Source organism: Brachycentrus maculatus, unplaced genomic scaffold (genome assembly GCF_059751285.1).
Source record: "Brachycentrus maculatus isolate JH-2025_06_01 unplaced genomic scaffold, ASM5975128v1 h1tg000649l, whole genome shotgun sequence".
Lineage (NCBI taxonomy): Eukaryota > Metazoa > Arthropoda > Insecta > Trichoptera > Brachycentridae > Brachycentrus > Brachycentrus maculatus.
The window spans coordinates 214692-240742 of NW_028281385.1; the positions used below are offsets into that span (position 1 = coordinate 214692).

The 26051-nt window shown below is 35.5% G+C and overlaps 1 protein-coding gene across 1 annotated transcript; it reads right to left on the reverse strand.

Annotated features, from left to right (window-relative positions):
* Window positions 1–90: 90 nt before the first annotated feature.
* Window positions 91–25273, reverse strand: LOC148300838 (uncharacterized). Its single transcript, XM_088274225.1, has 30 exons — window positions 24973–25273; window positions 24595–24741; window positions 23948–24083; window positions 22899–23090; window positions 22305–22443; window positions 21222–21317; window positions 19616–19719; window positions 17504–17686; window positions 16090–16225; window positions 15812–15991; window positions 15625–15705; window positions 15362–15509; window positions 14594–14733; window positions 14157–14310; window positions 13611–13790; window positions 12687–12856; window positions 12317–12488; window positions 11799–11974; window positions 10997–11216; window positions 10762–10893; window positions 9716–9826; window positions 8908–9029; window positions 7887–8072; window positions 7012–7116; window positions 4975–6239; window positions 4054–4242; window positions 2401–2599; window positions 1696–1799; window positions 748–921; window positions 91–242 (listed from the first exon to the last, which is right to left on the reverse strand). The coding sequence occupies exons 1-30, from the start codon at window positions 25091–25093 to the stop codon at window positions 146–148; spliced, it is 5559 nt and encodes a 1852-aa protein (XP_088130351.1). The 5' UTR covers window positions 25094–25273; the 3' UTR covers window positions 91–145.
* Between the last annotated feature and the right edge of the window lie 778 nt (window positions 25274–26051).

The window sequence follows — 26051 nt, forward strand, 5'->3', positions numbered from 1 at the left end:
CTCGTGCTTGAGAGTCAAATATACTTACCGTCACAGTACAGAGTTGGGGTAAGGTTCAGTTAGATACAATAAAAGTGTTAATTTTGCTTTTCATAAAATTGATTTTATTTTACACATTTTTTTAAAGACACAATAATTATAATTTTTATGCTACACTGCTGTTCTTCTTGATTGTCATATAAACCTTGAATAGCTTGACTTCAGTTGCACACTGGCTCATCTCGTTTATCATTGAGAGATACCTGAAGAAAAAATCAATATAGTATTTTAAAGGTTTATTTGTAAACGTATTTAAAAAAAATCGTTCATTTGGTGCAACAATGACGTATTACACTTTGTTTTAAAAACAAGTTAAATATGTCAAAATGTGCCGAAAGACTATTTATCGGGAGAAACATCGACAGAATTGATTTTATGGTAAAATGTTGCAAGAGGTGCGAGTGTCATTGTAGAATTGAGGTAAATGGCGCAAAAATGAGTAAAATATTTCTAAAAGTGTAATTACGCCATTGGTGCACCAAATGAGCTAAATGTAGTTTATTCCACCATGCTACGAAGAGGAATTGAGAGGCTTATTGTGTCGAGAGACTCCTACCTGGTAGAGTAATACAACACTAACAACTCGTCATAATGTCACAAAGGCCATGAGTAATATGGAATTATGACTTTAGACACAATGAGCAAACTTGTCAATCCTACAGATTACATTTAGAGACCTAATTCAACGAGTGTTCTGTATTCACCTACCCAATGGCCAGATTTTCTGGTTTATTGTACATGAGGACGTGTTCTTTGGGCCAGTTGGTGGCCAGATACTGCTTGTTGGAGGCGCCTGACTTAAACACGGCGCAACATCCGTGCACTCCCGTGTAGAGGATTCCCAAAGGGTCACGGCTCGCAAAGAATGCCTCCAGCGCCAATCTAAATACAAAGTCAATTAAAACTTGCATACTTAGCCTCTGAAATCACTTGAAACTCAACTTGATCCCTCAATGATAAGTCATTTAACTCTTACCACTCTGTAGGCCAGACATTCTGGCCCGTATGAATCTAGTAGGCAGCTCCGTGGGCCACAATGTCTGGGCCGGCGCAGGTATAACTTTAATCACTGATTTCTCTATCATCCACGTATATTCTACCAAAAAATATTTCAGATAAATACAGTTAATTTTAATTAACATGGTCATATGAATTGCCAGACGGAGTGTCCCAAAATTAGGGAACCAAAATATTTATTTCAATGGTAGAAAAACGTGGCATTTTTTTGATCAGAGTAGCTGATCAGTTATGAGAAAAAATGGTCAGAGTGGAAAGAGTTAATATGACAAAAATATCTACAGAATCATTTTATTGAAATAAAGCAAACATTTTTTCAGAAATTTATTTTAGCTCTGTTTCATGTTTGATTTGAATACATTTTTTGTTTATATAAATGTTTTTTACATAAGCACAATGAAAATATAAATTATAAATGGAATATTATTTTTTTACGTGATACCACCCGAAAAGTACAAGACTTCTCATATTAAGGGAATGAGTTTACTTACAATTGATTATATATTAAAAATTTAAGGTATAAATTAAAAGATTTATCTATAATAAAAGAAAATACAATATTAAAAAATATGGATAATATTGTGAACTGTAATAATAAAATCTGGAAAAAGGTCACAGGGATTTACAAATTTTTATTACCTTAATTTCTCTAATACGTCTTCGCATGTATCAATGTTTTGACTGAATATTTCTTCTATCTGAAAGTGGACGTACTTCTTTTCCAGGAGGAAGTCGTTTATAACCTTTAAATGAAAACAATCTTCAATTATCATTCTGTAAATTATTATTTAAATTATTTTGTAAATATAATATAACCTAAAGGAATACATTAGTTTATAATTGTCAGTCCGAGTACCTAAATTATTGAGGCCATTCACCCTTCCTTACCTACTACTCTTCGATTTTCTTTCCCACATAACAGTATTGTCCTTCACCCCGAGCTCTTTCGCTTACATTATCTGAATCCCATAAAATATATTCCACACCTATATTCATCATTCTAGATATATTGCTTTCATTTGTGTAATTAACAATCAAGATAATACTGCATAGCTCCAATGTAGTGACCTTCCCATCATTTGGTCAAAAGATAAAAATTTTATTGCAAAAAAATTGTTTTACTATAAATAAATAATCATAACATAATAAATGATTGTAAAGAATAACCTGTAAAGTCTCTATTTTAGATCAGCAGAATCGAACCTGCGACACCAATTTCTCAGTTCAGTATCTACCTAACTATGCTAGAGTTATAAGACGGTGTTATATAAGTGGTGATTTCTTTTAAGAATGCGCCTTGCCTATAATTTTTATTTTAGATTGAAAATGCACTTTTATATTCACCTGGGTAGGATGGAGCGTTCCCTTCTTAGCTATGAAATCGCATCCGAGTTTCTTTTCCGAAGCAAATCGGATCTCATTACTGATAGCCGCAATGTCTTCAAGGGCTGCACTGCTCCACAAGCTGATGTCGAGGAGTTGCCGCATTACCGTGGCCACGATAGCCCAGCAGATAGAATCCCTGACTGCGGTCAACTTGCACCTAAATGTCAAATGAATTTAGTTAAAGTGCCAGAGAGTTGTCTGGTATATCGTGAGTGTACTGGCACAAAACGTTAACTCGAAAATATGCGATTTCGACTTAATGGTGCATACTATAAAGTTTTCAACGTTCTACAAACTGGCAAAATACACTTAGTAGTTGTTATATTTGTGGTTTTAAAAGTAAATTCAAGTTTAAGTTTAATAGTGGGTATTTTATTCAGGCTTTAAATAACGGGGATTATAGGTTTAATGTGTTTTTGCCAGTATACCCACGATATTATATCTGATTTTTACACTATGTGTCCCTGGGATTTTGACAGCACGTAAGTCTGCTGACCATTCATCATCTGTACTCAGTGTAACTTATTTGGAATTATGAACTTACTTAGGTTGGCAAATGATATGGCATGGGACAAGATTATTTGGATTTAGCTTGCGGAGACCATTTACCTAGATCAATGATACTCAACCTTTTTTTTCTTCGGTCCGCATACATATATTTGTAAAGCTACGCGGGCCGCAACACTATACTGGTATGACAAAAATATCATGAAACCCACCACCCCCGTTTTTTTGGAAAACCATTTGATATTTATAAAAATATGACCAAAACAGAATAATAATATTTGTCGCATATTTGTCTGTCAAATGTTTGTTTTTTGGGAATAAATCTAGCAAGTGCAGTAGCAACACTCTTATACCAGATCTGATGTTGACACGACAACGACCATCCTCTTCGGGTTTCCATGTCTGTACGTCAAAGTTGAAATAAATCTCAAGATATACGATTCTATATTTATAGAATGCCAGATTTTGTAAATCATGTTCCTGATAATAAATGTGTTGGGGGCCGCACAAAAAAGCTTGGCGGGCCGCAGGTTGAGTATGGCTGACCTAGATAGTAGATTTAGAACTAGATAGTACCTTGATATTTACAAATTTTGAGTTATTTGAAATTAGATTGTGGAGACCATATGACATTTACGCACTTGACATTTACAAAACATGAGTAATCTTCACATTATCACCGTATCATAAAATTGAATCGCACATAAAATTTATTTTTAATATAATCAATAAGAATTGATTGTCTATATTTTTGACAGTATAAAATTTTACAGAACCAAACATAATCTACGCACCACATGAAATTTTGCCTACCATCTCATACAAATATGGAAGTATTATTCTATTGAGATCCTGTTAAAATAACAAAATATTGTTCAAATATTTGTATATTTTCGCAAGATTTGATTCTTCTTCCCTTTCAGAAGGCTTCGGAAATCTGTTAGACAGAGTATTATTAAGTAGCTCGAACGCAAAACCAGCTCTATTTTTGTGGCCAGCTCTGTTTTCATTCAATAAACTCTGTAAGTCCTCCTAACCTCCTCCACATCTACCTCTTCTGTGATTCAATTTCCTGGAAATGTATGTGCCATTGGATGCAGTTACCTGCAACCTCTGTCTCTGCCCACCAGGTAGGAGCGGCCTTGTCCGGCGTGCACGTAGGCCGTGGCTGCGCCTTCTGCACGGCGACACGACGGCACGGGTGCCCCTGGTCGGTCTGGGCAGTGCGGGCTTGCTGCGCGCTCCTCCGCAGTCTTGCGGCGCCACGACGCCTTCACACCACTAATCGTAAACCTATAAACAGACATAAACGCTAGAGTACAAGGCGAATTCTCATTTATAGTAGGAATAACCCACAAAGCCTCTTTATTATAGGAATGTCTGCAAGTAAGAGAAAAAACTCAATTTCCTATCAAATAACAGTTGCAAGTGTCCAACGGGGTTTATCTTTACTTGTACCTTTAACTAGAGTCACAGACTGCTGATGCAGTTCAGGTAATAGGTGTTTTAAATTTCATTGTAGTGGTGTCACATTTTGTCACAGGTTTGTTAAGAAACTGACCTTAAGATTGTGGTAAAAAAATCACTTAGACAATTGAAATCACACAATCTTTCTCAAATTCACTATACAATTGACATTAACGAACCCAAGACCATGTCACGGCGAATCAAAATTGAAAATGCACATGATAAATACAATATCTTCACACAACTAGAAACTTGCAACAAATTCACAGTCTTCAAAAAACTTCTACAAAACCTACACTTTTCTCACTATCAAAATGGATGGGTGATATTAGGTAACTGTTTTCATACTAGAAATAGGACTTGCTGAAGACTCTGAAAGAAGCCGAAAAGAAGGGCTCCGAAAAGCGGACCTTAAAAGATGGGAACGGGAACTAATATGACTAAGCATATAAACCGCTGGAGAGCTTACGATGAGACTAAACCCACCCTGGGATTTAGCATCGAAAGGATAATTGTTTCATTTAAATATTTGAGGATTATATTAAGAAAATGTATTACCTGTTTGATCCTGGTCCCGTTTCAAGGGTATTTGTCACAAAAAAGTCAGCCAAAGCTTGAGTGTTATCAAATGCCACGAGCGAGGGTTTACCATACCCCATGTGTAACTTCTCCGAACAATAACCGTGCGGATCCCACATGAAAATAATGCACTTATCTTTCTCAAAATGTATCTGGGACTGGGAGACATCAGCCAATCTATCATCATCTTCAATGTTTTCTTCTACACCTTGAATAAGATGCTCCATCACCGATTGTATAGAGCTGGAGATGGATAAGATCTCCATGACTGATTCTTCTTTAATTTCTTCAACATCGATATCTTGGAGATCTTGCATATCGTCTATTGCACTGACTTCTCCGGCTTCTACAATTTCTGTATCTTCTCCTTTCACAACGTCCTCTTTAATTTCTTCTTCTCCTGTTGCCTCGGTATAGGACTTGACTTCTGTTTGGGACTTATCCTTCGTAGCACTTACGCTGGGTTCCGACTTTGGTACATCACTATTTGATTCTGAAGACTTAACGAGAGATCTACTCTCGTGGCTCTTTGTCTTTTTAACTTCCACTTCTTCAGCCTGCTCTTCCGGTTGATGCCCATCACCGGCGGTTAATTGAGTCTTAGACGGAGTGGTGGACTTCGTTTTTTCCATCTTTCTTTCTCTGGGCATGTCTGTTGGTTCTTTTTTTACTTCTGCAGGAGGCGCCGGTTCTTCCTTACCTTTTCCTTTCTTATCACCTTTTCCTTTTTTATCCTTCTTTCCTTTCTTTTCTTTACCTTTCTTTCCACCTTTACCTTTACCTTTTGGCAGCTCCGGAGGAGCATACACTATCTCCGCGGCTTTGATTACGTCAATCATCACCACATCATTCGGAGCTACATCGAATTCGTCAGGATAAAACCTTTCTTGTGACTTAACCAACAGAACTTCTTCCTTTGTGGATATTTTTTCTTCCTCTATTTGTTCCTGGCCAAATTCTTCATCATCTTCCCCGCCACTCTCATCTTCTGGTTTGATTTCTATTATGCCATTCCCTTCGAGTGGCTCATCACCCAGAACCACAACAGAAGAGATAACACCTTCAATGAGTTTCCTAGCTTCTTCTTTTCTCTGCCTTTTAAGTTCTTCTTTCTGTTCCTGTTCAAACTTTCTGAATTCTATCATTTTTTTCTCATATCTATATTTGCTGTAGTGTTCTTCATCCATCAACCAAACACTCACAATATAATTCCTGGAAGCCAGTATACCATGTGCCCACCCATCCTGTAAAGTAAACAGACATTAATTAAATTTAGCCTCTATAGACTGTCCAGACTGAATAAGAGCAAATGTTTTAGTATCCTATTCTTAAGCTACGGGATACTGCCTAACAACAATGATTTGATCAAAATGTTTTTAATAGTTTAATTTTTGGGTGTATTGTTTTCCCAACTGTATAATATATGTATTACTTAATCATTTTATTTATCGCAATTTTCAGCTGCAAATTGTTGTTTATCAATCATAAAAACATATTATTTTACCATATTTTTTATGAATTCTAATGACGTAACTTATAGCTTGTGTGCATTTTGGGAGAGATATGAGTATTGAGACCTTTTATAAAATTTTGTTCCTGGGGTGGAATTACAGTGAAATGATAATATCAAATTGACTTCTACATTGTAGCATATGCGTCAACCAGTTTTAAAATACTTAAGACGTTAGAGTGACTAAGAAATAAAATATCACATTATCTGTACTATGTAGTTGAAGTGGACATAATATTTTCACTACAATTTCAGCCCTGAGACATTGGAAGACACATAGTGTCGATAGCTGATCTAAATACACAGTGCTGACTTTTGGCTCCTTGGCTCCTGGCACCCTCAACCTGATTGTTTTCAGGCGTCCCAAAAGATCAAACTTTATTCTGAATAAATTTTAGATGGAGCGCCATTCATTGAATAACTGTAACCTCCCGAAAGATTGGTACTGTAAATAAAAAGGGTTTTCCGAATCATGACAATTTTATTGAAAAGTAAATAATTCTTACTTCCCCAAAGAAAGCGTTGAGTGCATTATGCACACTCATAACATCTTCATCATCCTTAGCACGGATGTCTCCTATATGAAGATCTGTCTTGATGTCAAGATTAACCTGTAAAAAAAATATATAATAATTTATTCCTCACTAACAAATCAACAAAAAAATGACAATGTGAAGCAGTGTTTATCTATCAAAAGGCATTGGAACGACATGGTGTTAACCTGGTCGTTAATTATTATTTGAAGGCAAAGTGATATGTTCTGCGCTCCATAGTGTACATGATTATAGGAGTGGAATAAATTTGATGGAATATTTTAAATGTATGCTAAGGAACTCTGTATACCTACAGGAAAAAAGGCCAAACAATTGGAAAATCATTTTATCATCAGAGTTGCATATTCCTACTAGTTCAAACTTGTGTAAGTTGTATACTACTAATTGTCCACTCCTGTAGTGTACTGGACAGTAAGTGGTATTTAGCACTTTAGGGTACTGGGATTCCAAAAATGTTATTTTTTACAATAATATTTATTCAATATACTTATCCTGGACAGGTACCTGAAGCGCGGGACTGATCACCTAGCCCTTTTGTAATTGATGATCAGGTGAACAACATTTCAATCTGATGCGGTGCTCTATATACCATCCAGGTGTGGATAGGAGTTTAAGAAAATTAAAAAAAAATAAGAGTTTTCTTATACTATGTATGTATTTGTCATAGTAGTGTGCACTACCATGACAATGACATACTACAAACAAAATTGACTCAGCAATTAGTTTCTTGGTGCATAGATGTCCCGAAAAGTATTTTACTGTGTTTTTGCAGAGTTTTTTGTATAAACATACTGAAGCGTTTGGTAATACGAATTTTGTTTTTATACCTTAAAGTCAGATATGAAAAAGTTGGTGGCTACAGTCAAAGGTTTCCTTTTTTCACACTCTCCTGGTATCTTGGTAAAGAACAGCTGCTCTCCGTATTGTAATACAATGTCTAGCATCTCCGAGTCCCAGTGATAACTCGGTTCAATAGTGTCCGTCACTATGCCAATCACGGCGCTGGCAAAGTCCTGAATACAACAAATAGAGAATTATAACAGAAAATAAATTAATGTAAAAATCACGAGACAATCAAATCAAATCAAATAAATTTATTCAATAATTAATACTTGTATATCCATAACAAACTTACATTCAAGGTGTATATATTAAAACCATAAATAACAAAGTAAGTAAAAAGACTTTTTAAAGTTGTAGAAGAATCCTGCTTCGGAATGCCTCCTCAGACACAATCTGATGGATCGTAACAACCTTTATGGATAAAATCAAGATCCTTTCAGGAAATACAATAAAAGACAGTATCTGAAACACAATTATGTCCAACATATGGGGAAGAGAAAGAAGAAGAAATAGGCACCCATACAAGGAAAGAATGGGCGTTGAAAGACGTGAAATCCGTGATGCATCTCCAACTATCTGGCTGCTGTCTTCCCGGACAACCTGCCAAAAGGTATAAGGATAACTTGAGTCTACTGGCAGGAGATGCCACTGTCAGAAGATGACAGATCAACTGTGGAGGTTCTCACCAAAAAATTACATTTCCAATATTGCATAAAAAATCATTTAAATGCAAATTTGTTCTATTTACTGTATTTTATCGAAATCTTAATTAAAGTTGCGACAAAACGTAACCAATACTGTGTTAAACCAAAATAAAATCATTAAATCGTATCAAAGTTTATCAATTTTACAAGCTAGAATTCCTGATTACTTAAAATCATTTATAATGGAAATGTAACATTTTGGTGAGGACCTCTACAACTGGTCTAAACCAAGAAGAAGAATACAGTACAGTCTACTATACTATTTTTAAGAGGTAAAAAATATTATAATAGCATTTTTTACCAATTCCTTTCTGTCATTTTTTTTTACAGGGCTTCGGCTAGTGTCCGTGTCGCCAACAAGAGCCCACAGGCCTTGTTCAATCACCTTCATATTCTTGCCTAAACTAGGCAGTATTGGACTTTCTGAAATGAATTAATAAATTTAATAACACTCTGATACTTAATGGAACTGGGATTACAATAGTGTTATTTATTAATTTAACTTTAAATATTATGGAGCAACTGGTGTAGATAAGCATAAAAATGAAAAAGAGGCATTTCCGAGTATGTGAAATAATTTGGAAAGAATCTTATATACCATACATGAATAAATGTTTCAGTTTTGGAATTGCAGCGAAATGGTAGGATTCTGGATTCTTCATATCTGGATTTTTTTTTCAATTTTGTAATTTTTTTTAACAAAAATACTTATTTTACACCATTTCTATGAGCCTAAGCGGCTCATTGTTAGAAATAGGTATCAAATTATGGTAGAGTGGGATCGAACCGAGAAACTCTGACTCAAGAGTCCGCGACACTAGCCACGGGACCACAACCCGACACTGGTTGTTGATCAATATTGTCGGAAAGTTTAAAATACAGAACAAAAAATAAGGGAATACCTATCTTTTACCAACTGGAAAACAAATAAAATTTATCTACATTTCGAAGTTAAAAGTCCCAGGCCAGTTCTAATTACCTAACGTAAGAATTTCAACAACAGATGAAATCATTGTATTGTGTTGCATTCCTGTCACATGGCATAAATATGCATGTTTCACAAGTTACAATAATATGGTTGTTCAATTATTGGTGGAAATATGATGTACCTTCAATGATCGGTGGGGCTGGACTACAAAGAATACTACCAGCAACCGTATTAACTTTCAGAGGGTACACTGTCAATCTCCCTTCGGTGAATCCATATGGTAAAACAGTTCCTGAGACAGAAAAAATATTTTTAGTTATTGAAAATACAATCAGAGCACTGAAAACAAATGTATTAAACTTTTGCGGGCTTTTAGATTTTCTTCTTCTCCTTCTACTTGGTGTAGGCCTTGTGGCCTGTTTATAATAGGGATTAGCCTCCTGCGATGTTGATTTCCAGCTATCAATCCATCTCTTTGGTGGTCTGCCCGGGAGCTGTCTACCTTGAGATTGGCTGTGCAGGGCAATGTGGTGGAATCTGAATGGTTCCATTCTCCTCGTATGCCATCGTCTTCTTCATTGTCTTCCCCACCTAAAGACGTCTTGGATCTTACACATTTCTCTTATCCCGATATTCCTTATTCCATCTCATAGACTCTTGCCAGATATGCTCCTTAAAATCTTCAGTTTATTATTCTAGTCACATAGTCAGGGCCGGGATGAAGATTTCAAGTCATCCAAATGATTATTTTTTCCAACAAATTTTTAAAAGAGGAAAAGATTTTAATTTTACGAAATAACTTTATCGACAAAAAAGTAACTGCGTACTCGGGAGCTCGAGCCTCTTTCAAATATTAAGGTTTTTTCAAAATTCACAAAATATTCTAAATAAGATTTACGCACTTCATTGCTGCAATTTATAACCCTTATCTGCACCTAATGGTGCATAGGGCACTGCATCAAATTGACGCAGTGTTATCTTGATCATTACTTACATGAAGGCAAGGTGATCACTCTTCCGCTTCAGGAACCAGCCCAGGGTAATATTAAATAAATATTACAGTGTTAAATCACTAATATTTATTTTCACCCCCCCCCCCCTTGGGAATCGAACCCGGGACCTCCAGCACGGTAGCTAAACACGCTGACCATTACACCACGGAGGCGGACAATACTAAATTGCTGCAATACTAAACATAAAAGTTATTATTCTTCCTCAAGCACTTACCGATATGTCTAGCTAGAATATGAAGCGCCGGATAGAGAAACACGCACACGGTCCCCTTGCAAGCCCCTTTAGCAAGATTCGCTTCTGGTGGCTTACAGGCGACATTCGGGTTCTCGGCTGGTATTGTTGCAACTGAAAAATGTCTTTCATAAATTGGACCGATCGGCACTTAAGCTGTAAGAATCCATATGGGAAGCTGACAGCTGAGGCACTGAAAATGAAAAGAAGTACCTACCGATCTGTGGCGGGGGAACGGGCTGCGGCGGCGGCAGGTTGGCCACGGGGTGCAGCAGCGCCACGGGGCCGCCGGGCCAGGCGCGCCACACACACAGGCACAGCGAGCGGTCCACCGCTAGTAACAGCTGCTGGCAGTGGCGCCACTGGAACGTGCGCTCCAGGAAGTGTCCTAGAGATGTAGCGTCATACTTCAAGGGGGTGCGATTCTCCGTACATTTCTGCAGAGCCAAAACACACAAGAGTATAACGAGAAAATTCGGCCACGGGGTGCATTAATTAATATAATATTTACCTTGTTTCAATGTAATGAGATATGCATCTTTTATAGGTATATTTCATAAAAGTGGGTAACAATTATTTTTTTATACAATAAAACGTAATTATGTTGTCAATTTAACTTTAAATTTTCCCAATTAAAATATTAAAACTTGATATTAGTGATCAAATATTAATGAAGATTATTTTTTTATTTATTTCTAATATTAATATTTAATATTTTTAACGATAGTAAAAAAACCAATTCTCAATCGGGCGAACTAATGTACAAACAAAGTGTAAAAAATATATTATTCAAAGTTTCTACGAAATTTCAATAAACAAAACAAAAGCACGAGGATTACAGAGTGACGGTAATTTATTAGAATAATTATGAATCGGGCTAATCCTTTTTATATCAACCTTTTGGTGCATTGACAAATTAAATAGCATTTGTGATTACACCTATTACGGCTTGTGCAGATATCTAGTTACTCTTCGGTATGGAAGATGTATGTGTATAATTATAAGAACATTTTATTTACCTTTTCAAAGTCATAATTGGCCTCTTTGTCAAATACAATAAACTTTTTGGGGCCAAATGAAACAGAAAAGGGGTGGATCCCAAATGTGACATCATCGTCTTTGAGAAAGTCTCCTAAAGTCGTGTCAAACTTGCCAAACTTACTTCTCAGACGTCTACTGAACTCTGCACCACACTCTGAAATTTATTTTAATTGTTAAAACAGCCAATCTCTGATTATCTAGAAAAATCAATATTGTTGGGTGATACCACAGGTCTGTCATTTTTGAAAGCCCCGAGGATGGTGCAGGACCATCTCTACCTTGGATGGTAATATCTTCTATTAAAAATAGAAAAGACCACCATCTTCAGTAATGAGGATATAGGTTAGAAGAAAAGAGATAAGGAAAGACATGTCATTGGCAGAAGAAAACTATCCTAGTTTAGGAATGTGCGTGACTTTACTGGGATCGGTCGATTCGCAGTAATAATCCAGGGTTCAAAAAGCAAAACTCGGAATGAAAGAATACAGTCTCTCACCTATCAAGGAGCTAAGATGGTGTCCGGTCATTTTGTTTGGACCTAGAAGGGTCGAAGCGCAGCCGAACATGACAGCTGCAGGAAGAGAACACTCATTGAAGTTGCGAGCGCACTCCCAAGACCTCAAAATTGCAACCTGACCCTCCTTGTTCTCTATCCAAGCAAATTCACCCTTGAAAAAATCAAACAAGAAAACAGATTAATCTTTTTAGTAGGTGACTGCAGATACTGAAAGCAATTTTCTGAAAGCTTAGTTTTTAAAAAGTAAATTGCTGATCTGATAGAAATCACTGGCAGAGTTTAATGGATGCCTATGCCCAATGGTGAGCACTAAATACCTCTTAAAGTTAAAGTATGTTCTTCCATTTACCTCCAGTGTAAGATCCACGAGACCAGTACTTTTGTTGATTTTCAGAAGTTGAATGTTTATAGCGCTGATACTAAAGGAATCATCATTTGATAAGGGAAGATCACTTTCCACATATTGAGATAGGGCCATCTCATTTACAAGGCGTACAAGGTAAAATGTACCAGCTATGCCTGAGAAAATAAGAGAATAAAGTATATGGTTGAATCTAATGTCACTTATTAAAGTATCCATTAATTTCTATCAGCTGCCAGCTCCTTTGCATCCTCCCAAGTCAGTCCCGCGTCCCGAAGCTCTGACGATAACTGCCGACGAATTGTCAGCAATGGTCATTCTGGGCAACGCAAACCTAGTGCCTTGTAAAAGAGGCAAGCTTGATTGAGGCTCTCGGGAGGCATGCGGAGTACATGGCCAAGTCAATTAAATTGCCTTTTCTTGATGACAGTTGTGATTAAGTACCAATTACATAGACTTTTATATTTTTTCATAATGATTGTTTTTTTCTTCAGTTTTAGCATTGGAGTATATCCTCCAGTATATCAGGGATCTGGCCAGAAGAACTGAGAGCTTGTGGTAGGCAGCATAGAGTCGCAGTGTGCCTATTTGCTGGAGTGACTAAGTCAGGAGTGGAACAGGTTTTATTTTGGCGGGGGTTTGTGGAACTGCAGACTGCCAGAAGATATAGAAAGACATTGTAAAAACAGTCCACGAGGGCCACAAATCTCTTTCATGAGGAAGTGAATAAAAAATATACGCACCTGCCATATTATTTCACAAACCGCAGAAAATATATTGTTTTACTTGATTTTTTTTTAATAAAAATGTGTTATCTATCTTAAAACTATATTCATAAAAATTTCATTGTTAATGCGGAATAAATTGATTTGAATTAAAAACTGTATGTGCGGTAATTTTTTTTCAACTTACCATTCTGTAATTCGTCCATTTTGTGGTTCAGGCAATAGAAAAAGTTGTCGAAGCTCTTCCAAACCGCCAGGGACTTGCCTCGTGCCGTCAGAATACCGTGGCGGTTATCCTTGAAGAATTTAGTTAGCCCCTTTTCCAGATTGGGTGTCTCACTCTTTTCGGATGGACAGTACATAAGTCCTAAAAAAATCATACACAATACTGAGGAAATTCTGTTTTATTATTTTATTTTTTTAATTTGTAAATTGAACTAATAAAACGCATTATCCAGAAATTATTACCGAATTTCTGTATTTTTGGATTTGTATAATAAATTATATATTTCATCAACCATATCCATGTTGGTTGAAAATGGCATCTGTTGAAAACTTTGTAAAGTAAATAGCTTTTCCCTTTTCACTAATGGGAAGAATCCAATTTAGACAACAAAAACAATTTTTTAGGTGAATATTTTAGATATTTGCAGTTATGAATGGATGTTAATATCCTTTCTTTGTGTTGTAAAAAATAAATGGTTTGCAAAGTTTTAAATTCATTTTACTTTACCAACAACAGCGTTGTGTATGACTTCTGTTTCTACAAAACCGACATCATCTATGGAAAAGGTTTTTGGTAGATTATGTAGACAAACTTCTCGTTGATTTGCATCATTTATTTGTGATATCATCTCTTCGAACATAGCATGACCTCTGTTTACAATCTGTGAGGAATATCGAATTAGACATACTTTACACATGAAGTGATTATTTAACTCTCTTCATAAAAATCTAAAAAATAAATAATGATGTGAAATGACATTTTACTATGTCTATGAGCAATTGCATCATTGAGTGTATGCATGGTTTTGGCAAGTAGAATCGGGCTAAGTTCTGGATTTAAAATTATACAGTACAGATACCACAGTTTATAACTATGTATCTTGCCAGCTAGACATAAATTGCGAAGATCGGAGTAATGCTCTCTTCTAATGGATTCCAATTTACCTCATCGATGTCTATAGATTCCCATGATGATGACGGAATCCCGTGATCTAAAGAAAGTGCCACAAGACCAACAGCGATGGAAAGACCGGATTTCAGTTCCGGATACTTCTGCTCTGTCCCAAAAAGTTTCCTGAAATCATCTGCACTAAAGTTTTTAACACGGAAAACAAAAATAATAAAAATATCTAAAGTTAATGCAGCAATAAAATATCCAAGGGGATTATTGTCTAAAATGAGTAAGTAAGATGTAGAAGGAAATTGTAAAAAAATCCATATGCTGTAGTATAAAAACTAAAGTAGATACTGCAAACCATATTTTAAAATCATATCAAACTTATGCATGTTTGTTTAACCCTATGTTGTGTGCCCAAAAAATATATGTTTCATGGAATTACTACGTGGTCCAAAAGTGCTCCTGTTTTTGGAAATGGTTTTCATGAAATGAAATGAAAAGATGCATTGACATTTTGGGTACATAATGAATTTAACACCAGACCATATGCATCCTAACAGGATTCAACACTGGCAAAAACATCCCGTGACAACCATCACATTTTCACAAGGTTCATTTTTGTCATTTTCTGTGGGAACACTTACTCCTTAATTTCCCTAAATTAGATTCATTTACTTCTTTATTTGAAGCATATTAGAGGGAATATTATTCATTACAAAAGATCTGGTTTATTTATTCAATGAGTGTTGATTATATTCATTTTTAATCAAAATTTCATATGAAAACAACAATATAAATGAATAGCAGTCCATTACCTTCCGTGTCGTCCATGGGCTCTTCCTCAGAATTGACACTGAAGTCGACTCTACTGACACAGATGTCAGCAGCAGATGGCAGTATGTCCCCGAGAGCCGAGGCCAGTAATGACTCCGAATGGAAGCACAACACTCGCGGAGGGGTCGTCTGCAATCCAACAGGGATCATGATACCGTAATAAATTTTGGCATAATGCAATCATATTACTGAAATTAATAATGTCTGTGTGAGTGTATCAAAATCAATTTACTTTTTCACTTACATTATTTTCCAGGCCGTGTGGAATAAAACAGTAATAATTTTCCTTTTCTCTCCATATGGCTATGTCCAATTTTCCAGGATACTAAAAATATTACAAACGATATTTAGGAAAGCGATACATGTTATAAATAATTCCAGATATAAGTAAATTATATGTATCTAGGCAGGTCAGTGCGATGACATCTCACCTGCAGTATGCCTCTTCCGTTGGACGCAAGCAGTGTGGCCACGAGCGCAGGCAGGCCGGGGGCGCGGCCCCACGCCGCAGTGCGCCCGGCCCAGCCGCCCCACTTGCCGCCCTTACACAGACAGCCCCACAACCCCAGCAGAGTGGGCCGCTTTTGGTTGCACGATGCCCGTCGGTAATCCTGACGAACATCACAATCACCAATCAATACATCGCCATGTCGAAACAACGTCAATGCCATGTCTCTGTTACCTACGTGCTGTTGCAGTTTAGGCCTACCAAGTACATTTCGGAACCCAAGAGGACGACTTCATCCATCAGTTCTCTATCCCAAGAGCTTGCTTTTCTGGAATCTATCCTCTTCAGTACAAGAATCGCTACAGAAAGTGCCTGGGATCCCCAACATTCTTTATAACTATAAAACAATAAAACAAGCAATAAAATGTTCAGATATTTACTAACTACAAAAAATTATCTACTTAAGTATTTAGTTCCCACAACAGCAGAATTTTGGATGATATTTTAGATCAGGGGTTCCCAATCTTTTTCAGCCCGCGACGCCTTTACAAGTTTAATATTTTGTCATGGCGCCCTACTTTAGTAAGCTATTAGGAAAAGACAATGTGACTATATTTGCATATACGAGGGCCGACCCAAAAGTAACAATAAAAAGTAAATTTTACACACTTAATTAAATGATTTTTTTTTTAATTTACACACTTATGTACCATGTTATGAGTCGAAAAATAAAAAAAATTTGTTTAAAAACGGTAATCTTTGGAAGTTTTTTTGACGTTTTTAGTCTCCCGATTTTTACGTTTCAGCGAAATTTTGACGTAAACAATCAGTATTTCAGAGTTTTTTACTTGTTTTGGGCAGTGGGAAAAACGCTGGAACAAGTGCATTGCGTGTAATGGACAGTATTTTGAGGGTCAGTAAAGGTTTTTAATAAAAAAAAAAAATTTTGTTTAAAAAAAAGTTGTTTTTAAAAAATCGCTGAAACGTAAAAATCGGGAGACCAAAAATGTCAAAAAAACTTCCAAACATTACCGTTTTTAACCAATTTTTTTATTTTTCGGCTCATAACATGGTACATAAGTGTGTAAATTTTCAAAAAAAAATCATTTAATTAAGTGTGTAAAATTTACTTTTTATTGTTACTTTTGGGTCGGCCCTCGCACACATATTATAGTCGAAAGGAATAGGTACAATAATAATAGTAGGGTAAAAAGATGCTAGCTCTAAAAGAAGAAATTGTTGGTTTAAAGGCACCCGAGAATATTTGTGGTTTCGGATAATGACAGAGGATCGACTCACGGCGCCTCTCTTTACTTTCTACGGCGCACCAAGGCGCCGCGGCGCACACTTTGGGAACCCCTGTTTTAGAAAATAGAAAATATTTAAGAGATCCTTTAAACATGCAAATGTTTCGTGAATATTCATGGCAGGCCATTCAGTTTATCTACAATTCTAGGTGCCAAGGATATCCTCAATAACTTATGTTTGGTTACTTTGTCGGCATTTACACTGTGACATCATACAATACAAGTTAAGACAATAGATATTCATTTGTAATTTATGTAAGTATATATATTTCTTAACAAATCCATTAAATATAACTATGAAGCTACTCATAATTCCTTTTAAAAGAGGATCCGCTTTTTCATTTTGCATATAATTCGCCGCATCTTACTATATCAGGCTCTTGCTAGCTTCCAACACCAGACAGCCCTGACCTCCGCTCCGGGAGTAGTGCGCGTGCTCTTCCTCGCACTCCTCACCCAAGTCCTGAGGGTCCGGACAGCCCGAAAGTCCTCTCTGCAAGAATACTTGCCCCTTCAACTCCACCCCGTCACCCTGGCGACAGCGACACGCCCTGTGAAGAGAGATTATGTCAAAAACATGCCCCTACCCATCAATTACAGTGTGGATTCTAGTTGAATACCACTTTAATTTATCAGAAGGGAAGCAAGATGAAAGCGGATTACTTTTAACACAAATTTATTCAGTTCTATAAAATTACAATCAAGAAAATACTTAAGAATAATCGCGTGATTCTAATATGAGAACAGTTGAAATACGTGTCGATCTGAGGACGGGCTGCGGCGAAGTGTCACGAGCTAGTTTCCGCTCGTTGCGGGCTCCGTGGTGTGCTCGTTACTTCACTCGATTTGAGTTGCCATAGTAGATGTGTGGGTTGCCACAACAGTATCAACTATCAAATTGGTCAGGAAAACCCCTTCAATTGTGTCTTTTTAAAATACATATGTGGTTAATTCGTATAAGCAGAAGTGCATAAGTTGTTATTCATACTTTCCAACTAAAAAAACTAGTTGAAAATATGTTTTTTTCATATTTATTATTAGATTAAAACCAATATTTTTAGCTTTTCCACTTTTTTATTTGACCAGCGACCGGGTTTCGTCGTTACCGACATCATCAGACTGGTGAGAGGCTTTACAAATTTGTATGTTATATATAAAAGAAGGCAGGAGTTGATAACCATGATTTGATATAATTTTATGAGAAATTAATTAAATTTTAGTGAATTTAAGTATTGTATGATATTTTAAATATTTTTTTATAAAGGTTTTTTGTATTGAAAGCACGATTTTATATAAAGTTAAAATAGATTTGTATTTTTTGTAAATGAATTTAAATTATGTAACGAGGTATCAGGAAATGCTGGTTGACGGCTCCTTCCACTAAGCTGTGGTTGTCCGGGGGGAGTCCGAAGTTCTCTGAAATGTAAATTTCCCGGCAGTCATTTCTTATCGACAAGACATTAAGGCATCTATTGTTTCTTTTCTAATGGGTAAAGTAAGGGAGAATGAATGTGTGTTACTTGATCATTTAATATGTCTTTATTATGACAATTTTTTAATCTATTTATTTCCAAAATTTCGAGCCTATCTAATTTTTTACCTTTACTACATTTGTGTAAGATTTTTACATTAAAATTTTTATCGAAATCATGATTTGACTCTATCAAGTGGTTTGCAAAAGTTGATAAACCACTTGATAGAGTCAAATCATGATTTCGATAAAAATTTTAATGTAAAAATCTTACACAAATGTAGTAAAGGTAAAAAATTAGATAGGCTCGAAATTTTGGAAATAAATAGATTAAAAAATTGTCATAATAAAGACATATTAAATGATCAAGTAACACACATTCATTCTCCCTTACTTTACCCATTAGAAAAGAAACAATAGATGCCTTAATGTCTTGTCGATAAGAAATGACTGCCGGGAAATTTACATTTCAGAGAACTTCGGACTCCCCCCGGACAACCACAGCTTAGTGGAAGGAGCCGTCAACCAGCATTTCCTGATACCTCGTTACATAATTTAAATTCATTTACAAAAAATACAAATCTATTTTAACTTTATATAAAATCGTGCTTTCAATACAAAAAACCTTTATAAAAAAATATTTAAAATATCATACAATACTTAAATTCACTAAAATTTAATTAATTTCTCATAAAATTATATCAAATCATGGTTATCAACTCCTGCCTTCTTTTATATATAACATACAAATTTGTAAAGCCTCTCACCAGTCTGATGATGTCGGTAACGACGAAACCCGGTCGCTGGTCAAATAAAAAAGTGGAAAAGCTAAAAATATTGGTTTTAATCTAATAATAAATTAAAAATGCAATTCCATCACGAAGTGTCAGTGGATAATATAAATTTTTTTCATATGCCCATCGACAGGCATCGCACGGTTTATATACAATAACTAAGCCATGCAAACCGGTTTCAGCCATGAAAATCTTAGAAAATGTAATCGTAATACTTTTCCTGTTTCGTGGGAAATTTCGATGGGTTGAGAAAGAATCCGCTGCCTCTGGGAGCCAAGTTGTTCATGTCAGCATTGGGATCATCCAGAGATGTGGTAAACTGAAATAAAATTAATCTGTTTATTAACAAATTAAGGTTCCCGGAAGATAACAAACAAGGATAAGTTCAAATATTTAGACAAGTACATAGGTTAAAATAAATCATTCCTGCGGGAACCCATCAAGAACACTTCATATACTTTTGGAAATTTCCATTTCTATAACAGAACAGACAACAGAACAGAGCACTGAGTGCTTATAAGAAGCTCCCCTCACGAAAGAGTATGGGTATATTATCCTAAGCTCTACCCGAGAGAGTTTGTTTGAGGTATGCACGCACACCTATAACAGTTCAGTAACCAGAAAGAATGTGTATTTTAGTACTGATTTGTATCGGTTGCTGCGCTGTACGATGATAATCCTGAAATTATACCGAATATTGGTTTGTATGTTTCTCATCTCCAACCCTCATTCGCACCCAATGGTGCATAGGACACTGTTTACTATTGATGCAGTTTTATCTCGATCGTTACTTACATGAAGGCAAGGTGATCACTCCTGCGATTTAGGGACCAGTCCAGGGTAATATTAAATAAACATTAGAGTGTAATATCAGTAATTACCGCCTCCGTAGTGTAATGGTCAGCACGCTCGGCTACCGTTCTGGAGGTCCCGGGTTCGATTCCCAAGGGGGGTAAAAATAAATATAAGTGATTTTTTCACTGTAATATTTATTCAATATTACCATGGACTGGTACCTGAAGCGGAGGGCTGATCATTTTTCCTTCATAAGTAAAACGATCATGATAACACTGCGTTTATAAGACACAGTGCCCTATGCACCATTGGGGTGCGGATAAGGGTTTTATTATTATTAATATCACTAATATTTATTTTTACCCCCCCTGGGAATCGAACCTGGGACCTCCAGCACGGTAGCTAAACACGCTAACCATTACACAACGGAAGCGGACAAAAAAGGGGATTTGCATGCACCTGATAGTTACTTGTCAACGTCGGCATAGATTGTTTCACATTCCATAATGCAAGACCAATCTGCAGATAATCAAGCCCGTTGGAAGAGTTACAGCTATGCTGAACAATATCATGTCGGATATTCATCAGTTCCATGTATCCCAAAGGATTTTTTAAGCTACATTGGCAAGTCTCTTTAATATATTGAGAATTCTAATAAACACTTTTACTTTGCTTTGTTTATTATGCTTCTGTTCATTTAATTTTTTTTTCTGCTTGTCATTTGTCACATGGACAGTTGATTTTTGTCATTAGTGAAAAAAACTGTTCATTATTAAAACATTAGTTTCTATGAAGAAAAAAATGTTTCACTTTCTGAAAATGTCAAATACATGCGACATTCGTGATAAAAATTGTGTAAATTGATTGCAGACAGATAGATTGAAGATGAGTAACATGACAGCATAACAGGGCTGGATTTATTATGATTTTCGTTATGTAAGAGATAATAAATCCCACCTAATGAAACTAAATAAACTGTAATATACTAATTTGTTTATTGGCGTGGAGAGTTATAATTTATATAACCTTTTTCCCCCTTTGAAACTGAGCCGCAGCGAGGTAAGCTTCCTTACAGTGGTGATGCATGTATTGGAGTTCAGTGTTATCAGGGAAATTTCTTTCCTGTAATAAAATAAGGAAATATGTATGAGAAATACATTTATTTATGTACTAAAACTATTTACATATACAGTAATTGTGTGTCAATGTGTCCAACCAAAATTATCATTTGTATGCCAATTCTCAACAGTCATAATGACTGATTTTAAGACAACGAAATTCTTTCAAATACATCCATTATCTTTGATTCCTCGGTCAGCTGATACCAGCTGTTATTTTGTTTGTCATCGAAATAGTGAAAATCTTTATTTTTATCAAATATTCATTAGGATTCAAAAAAAGGGTAAATGAATAAAATTAAATGATTGATCATGCATTTACATTTATTCATTTTTACAAATTAACCATGTAATAAAAAAAGTGAAATGTGTAAACATGTTTAAAATTATATATCTTTAAAAGAAAAGTTAATATAATATTTTCAAGACATTTCATAAAATATTACAAAGGTAAGTGGTAAGTATGGATACGAATTATCATTGGAAATTCCATTATTTTTAACGGAGATGATAACCGTGAAACCTCTATCTATCATTTTTTAAGGGATCTTTTGAAATAAGCAATAAATGCGGGAAAACAATGAATGCGGGATTAAGAAATTAATACACAAGGAAATACAAGTAGCAGTAGATACAGATAGTAAAATGGTGGATAGAAATGATCAATGCGATCTAATTATGTATAAAATGAAATCAGGGTAGAAGAAATAAACGGAACATCCGGGAAAACGATTATTCAAGGAACGATAGAAAGAGATTTCACTGTATATAATAAGTTTTTTGACATATAGGTATCAATGACCAGTGATTCACTAGAAAACATTATGATTTTAACTGGATGAGGATAGCATACAAGGAGTGAGGATGGCCATTTATTTATGTATTTTTTCATTGCGAGTTTGAATTTTGAAAGCCATGACATAACAGGGATTAAAAAAATCAATAAATTGTTAAATCACTTTTATAAAATAGACAGAGGGAAGTAATTTACCAAGTACTGCCTATTTTCAATGGTAAACTTAGTCAATGCAAAAATCCTTTTATTTCTTCCTATCCCACAAATGATCTCCAGTACATCATCCAGCATATACTCCAAACAGTTGTATCGGGATACGCACGGGGTGTCTTTTCTAAAATGTAAACAGAAAACAAAGCCATTTATTGGTAAGAGTTGATTGTGTAGCCGACGATGCCACTAGTGGCGAGAGATATAGAAAATAAGAAATAAAAATAGTTTAGGGACCTCGGTATGTGTAAGCAATGTACTACCCCCTAAATAAAGACCGTATGTCACATTCGGGGTGGTTTTTACCCATACCGAGGTAGAATAGCATAGTATATCATTACGAGTATGAATGTGTTATAGTAAATTATTATTATAAATGTAAACCCGGCCACTCTGTGGTGACACCACCACCTGGGGTATACAGTATCTTGTAGGGACGCGTGATTGGCCGCGTCTCATACAGATTGTATTAAGTAAGTTATCTAAAACTAAAACAGAGCGCCTCCGCCCCAACAATACTAAGCCCTTTATGCCAAACAATACTATTTATTTCAGTATTAATAAACGGATCAAACTTACTTGTAAATAGGAGTGCAATCTCTTGTCCCCTTAGCCGAGCTCTGCGGGTCAAACAGGAAAGAAGATGCAGGCGGCGCACAAGCAGGAGTGCAGGGGACTCCTTTACCGTAGTCACCGCTCCACAGAGCAATGTTGTTTCTTTCCACTGTGAGGATGTAGCTGTCACCAGTTAAGAGCGCAGCCCGAATCACACTGAGGAAATATGAAGTGCATTATTATTGACAAGAGAATTACCACTTGGGCGAACATTCTCTACATATCAGCCTAATATTGTCCAAATATACGCCCAAAATCATAATGATAAGGGACAAAGCACAATTTACAGGAGTAGGTTTTAAAAACATACTGTCATTACAATTGTTTTGAGATGATCGAGTTTTCCATCAAAGAGAAAAATAATTACTGCATTATATTTTTTTGTTATTTGGAACTAAAGATATCTTCTTCCTGGCTACATCCCAGCTTATTGTCCTTGTAGACTGCTGGGGTCAGCGTTCCTCGTCCTCGGGTTATAGGTCTTTCCGTCCTGGATAACGTCACCTAGGCCATGCCTTCGAATCATGTTATCTTTCTGCTTCACCCATGAATTCCTTGGTCTTCCTCTAGATAACTTTCGAGGAAGATCCATTACTTGCCTGGTTAACTACATTTGGAACTTAAGATAAAAAAATTAAATAAAAGCTCAAAATTTAGTATTTATGGCTTATGATGTTTGACTGCCCTCCTTGTATTCTCCCATTCACATTTGCCAAATAGTCATCACTCATTATCTGATGATCTGTACATTCCACATGTCCAAACCACCTTAAAGAACCTTTCGAAATCAGTTTAACAATCCCTAACTCAGCCTTTCAATCCTTTATAATGTCTCAATTTTGAATTTTCTGATTTTTCCACAGATTCGTCTAAGGAAGAGTGCTTGATCTTTTTTGCGTCAGGAGATAAATTTAAATTATGTTTCTTTTGTAATTGACACATTCTTATACGATTTTTAATTTTTTTATTTGGGATTTTTAATTAATTAGTAAAATGGAAATTTTAAAGGTAACCATTTTAATTTGTCTCTTTCATCTTCTATTTCAGGGTCTAGTTTTCCTCGTAGTGCCTCGTCCAGTTTGATGCAGTATTTTGTATCACCGATATAGAAACAGGAAACGATTTCGTCGATACCAACATACTGGCTACCTATATACAAATAATGCAATTATTTAATTTTCACATTTACAAAAATAATAATAACATATATTGTACCATATACATATATACTAGCAATATTACAGAAGCTAATACTAGCCATTTCTGGTATTTTCCTTTTCGTACCTAATATTCCTTCTCTATTTTGCCACCTGCTTTGGAATAACTTCAATTCAATTTAATTCAACAGTTTACCTATACATGCTAATCATGCACTCATATGGTACCAGTACCAACTCTTGCGATAACTGCTTACAATTATCATGGATTTTATAATGGCTGAATTTATTCAAGTCCAAATTAGGTTAATTCCACTTCAAACAGAGATGCAGGTAGAAATTTCAACATGCTGTTGGTACATAATTTCCATATTTTGCGGTAATAACCACAAGTTAAAGCATATGTACTACGTATATTCCTAAACTTATTACATATTGATACAACTTCCAATTCCATACAAAAAGGCAGTGAGTTAGATTTTAAATAATAAAAGTAAGCTTACTTCTAAGACGTAGATACTTGATGCATCTTCTATAGAGAGTTTTACCAAAATCCATGGTATATCTCAGAATTTTTTTGTTCCATCTTGGCATAGGAAAGTCTTTTTGGAGACAGCATGCCACACAGCAAATAGCCGCCGATTGATTGTCTAAAAAATCCAAAATATTACTGTTCTACAGACGTCATCTGGTGTTGCAGCACTATTATGGGTTTTCATGCTCTCTGCATTGTGCGCTTTTGATCTTACATTACTTAACTCATTAAAAAAAATAATAAAGTCTGTTAGATGTAGTACGAGTAAAAAGGATTGATATTTTAGCGATACAGTTAAGGTGATTGATGTCAACTATTTTACATATTTCATTTTTTTTCTTCTTACGTATAACAGTAGGGGTCGGTGCTTTAAAAGATTGTTTGCAAATGCATGTAGGTGGATCTGTTATGTATTGTGCACATAATGTCATTTTATTTCCATCCACGGGATAAAATCCACGCCACATTTTGTTTTTTTTATTTCACTAATAATTTCACTTTAAACCAAAACACTGAATTAAAAGCCTTTAATTCACATAAAAAGTTTGAAACTAGAAAATTTATTTTAATATGGACATTTTACTACTATACAAGAATTTGAAATACTTTGAAGTACAATAAATTTTATGGAGTAAAAGATTCCTTAAGTACTATTTTTGTTTTTTCTCTTGATATTAAATTTGCAAATAGAATTTATTTTTCTATACTTTTTCAGGTGAATACTGTTTTTATAAATTCAGTGCCTCCTATAATAAATACATACATACTAAAGTATACCCTAAAGGGTACTTAATAATCAAGCTATTATCATTTTTGTTATTATTGGCGAGTAATTAATGTCTGCCTCCGTAGTGTAATGGTCAACACGCACGGCTACCATTCTGGAGGTCCCGGGTTTGATTCCCAGTGTGGAGTCAAATAAATTTAATTATTTTTTTCACTCTAATATATTCAATATTACCTTGGAATGGTACTTGAAGCGGAGGGATTTATTGCAGTATTGTTTTTATATAGGGGTGATCGCTGATTCCATAGGTATTTATTGTTCCGATATAAACATAGAAATTGAAATGATTTATCATCTCAGCGAGACATTTTGGAGTCAAGTCACACACGTAACCCTATTACGAACTGGATTGAAACTAGCATCAAAACACGCCTCCCCCTTCCACACCCACGTTGCGATTAGCATGCCCGAAAATCGAATGGCTGCCGATTTTTGAGCATGCTCATTTTTGGCAAGGTACTTGCATGCATGAAACTACATAGCACTTGCTCAAATATAGCATGCTCATGAGCTTAAATATAGCATGTGTATTTAGACCTTTACTTATTCCATAATCCTTGTATGTATATGCGTAGATTCAAAAGATTACCAACGAACCATTTTTTTTTGGCTAACCGAATTTCGAAAATGAAATAAAA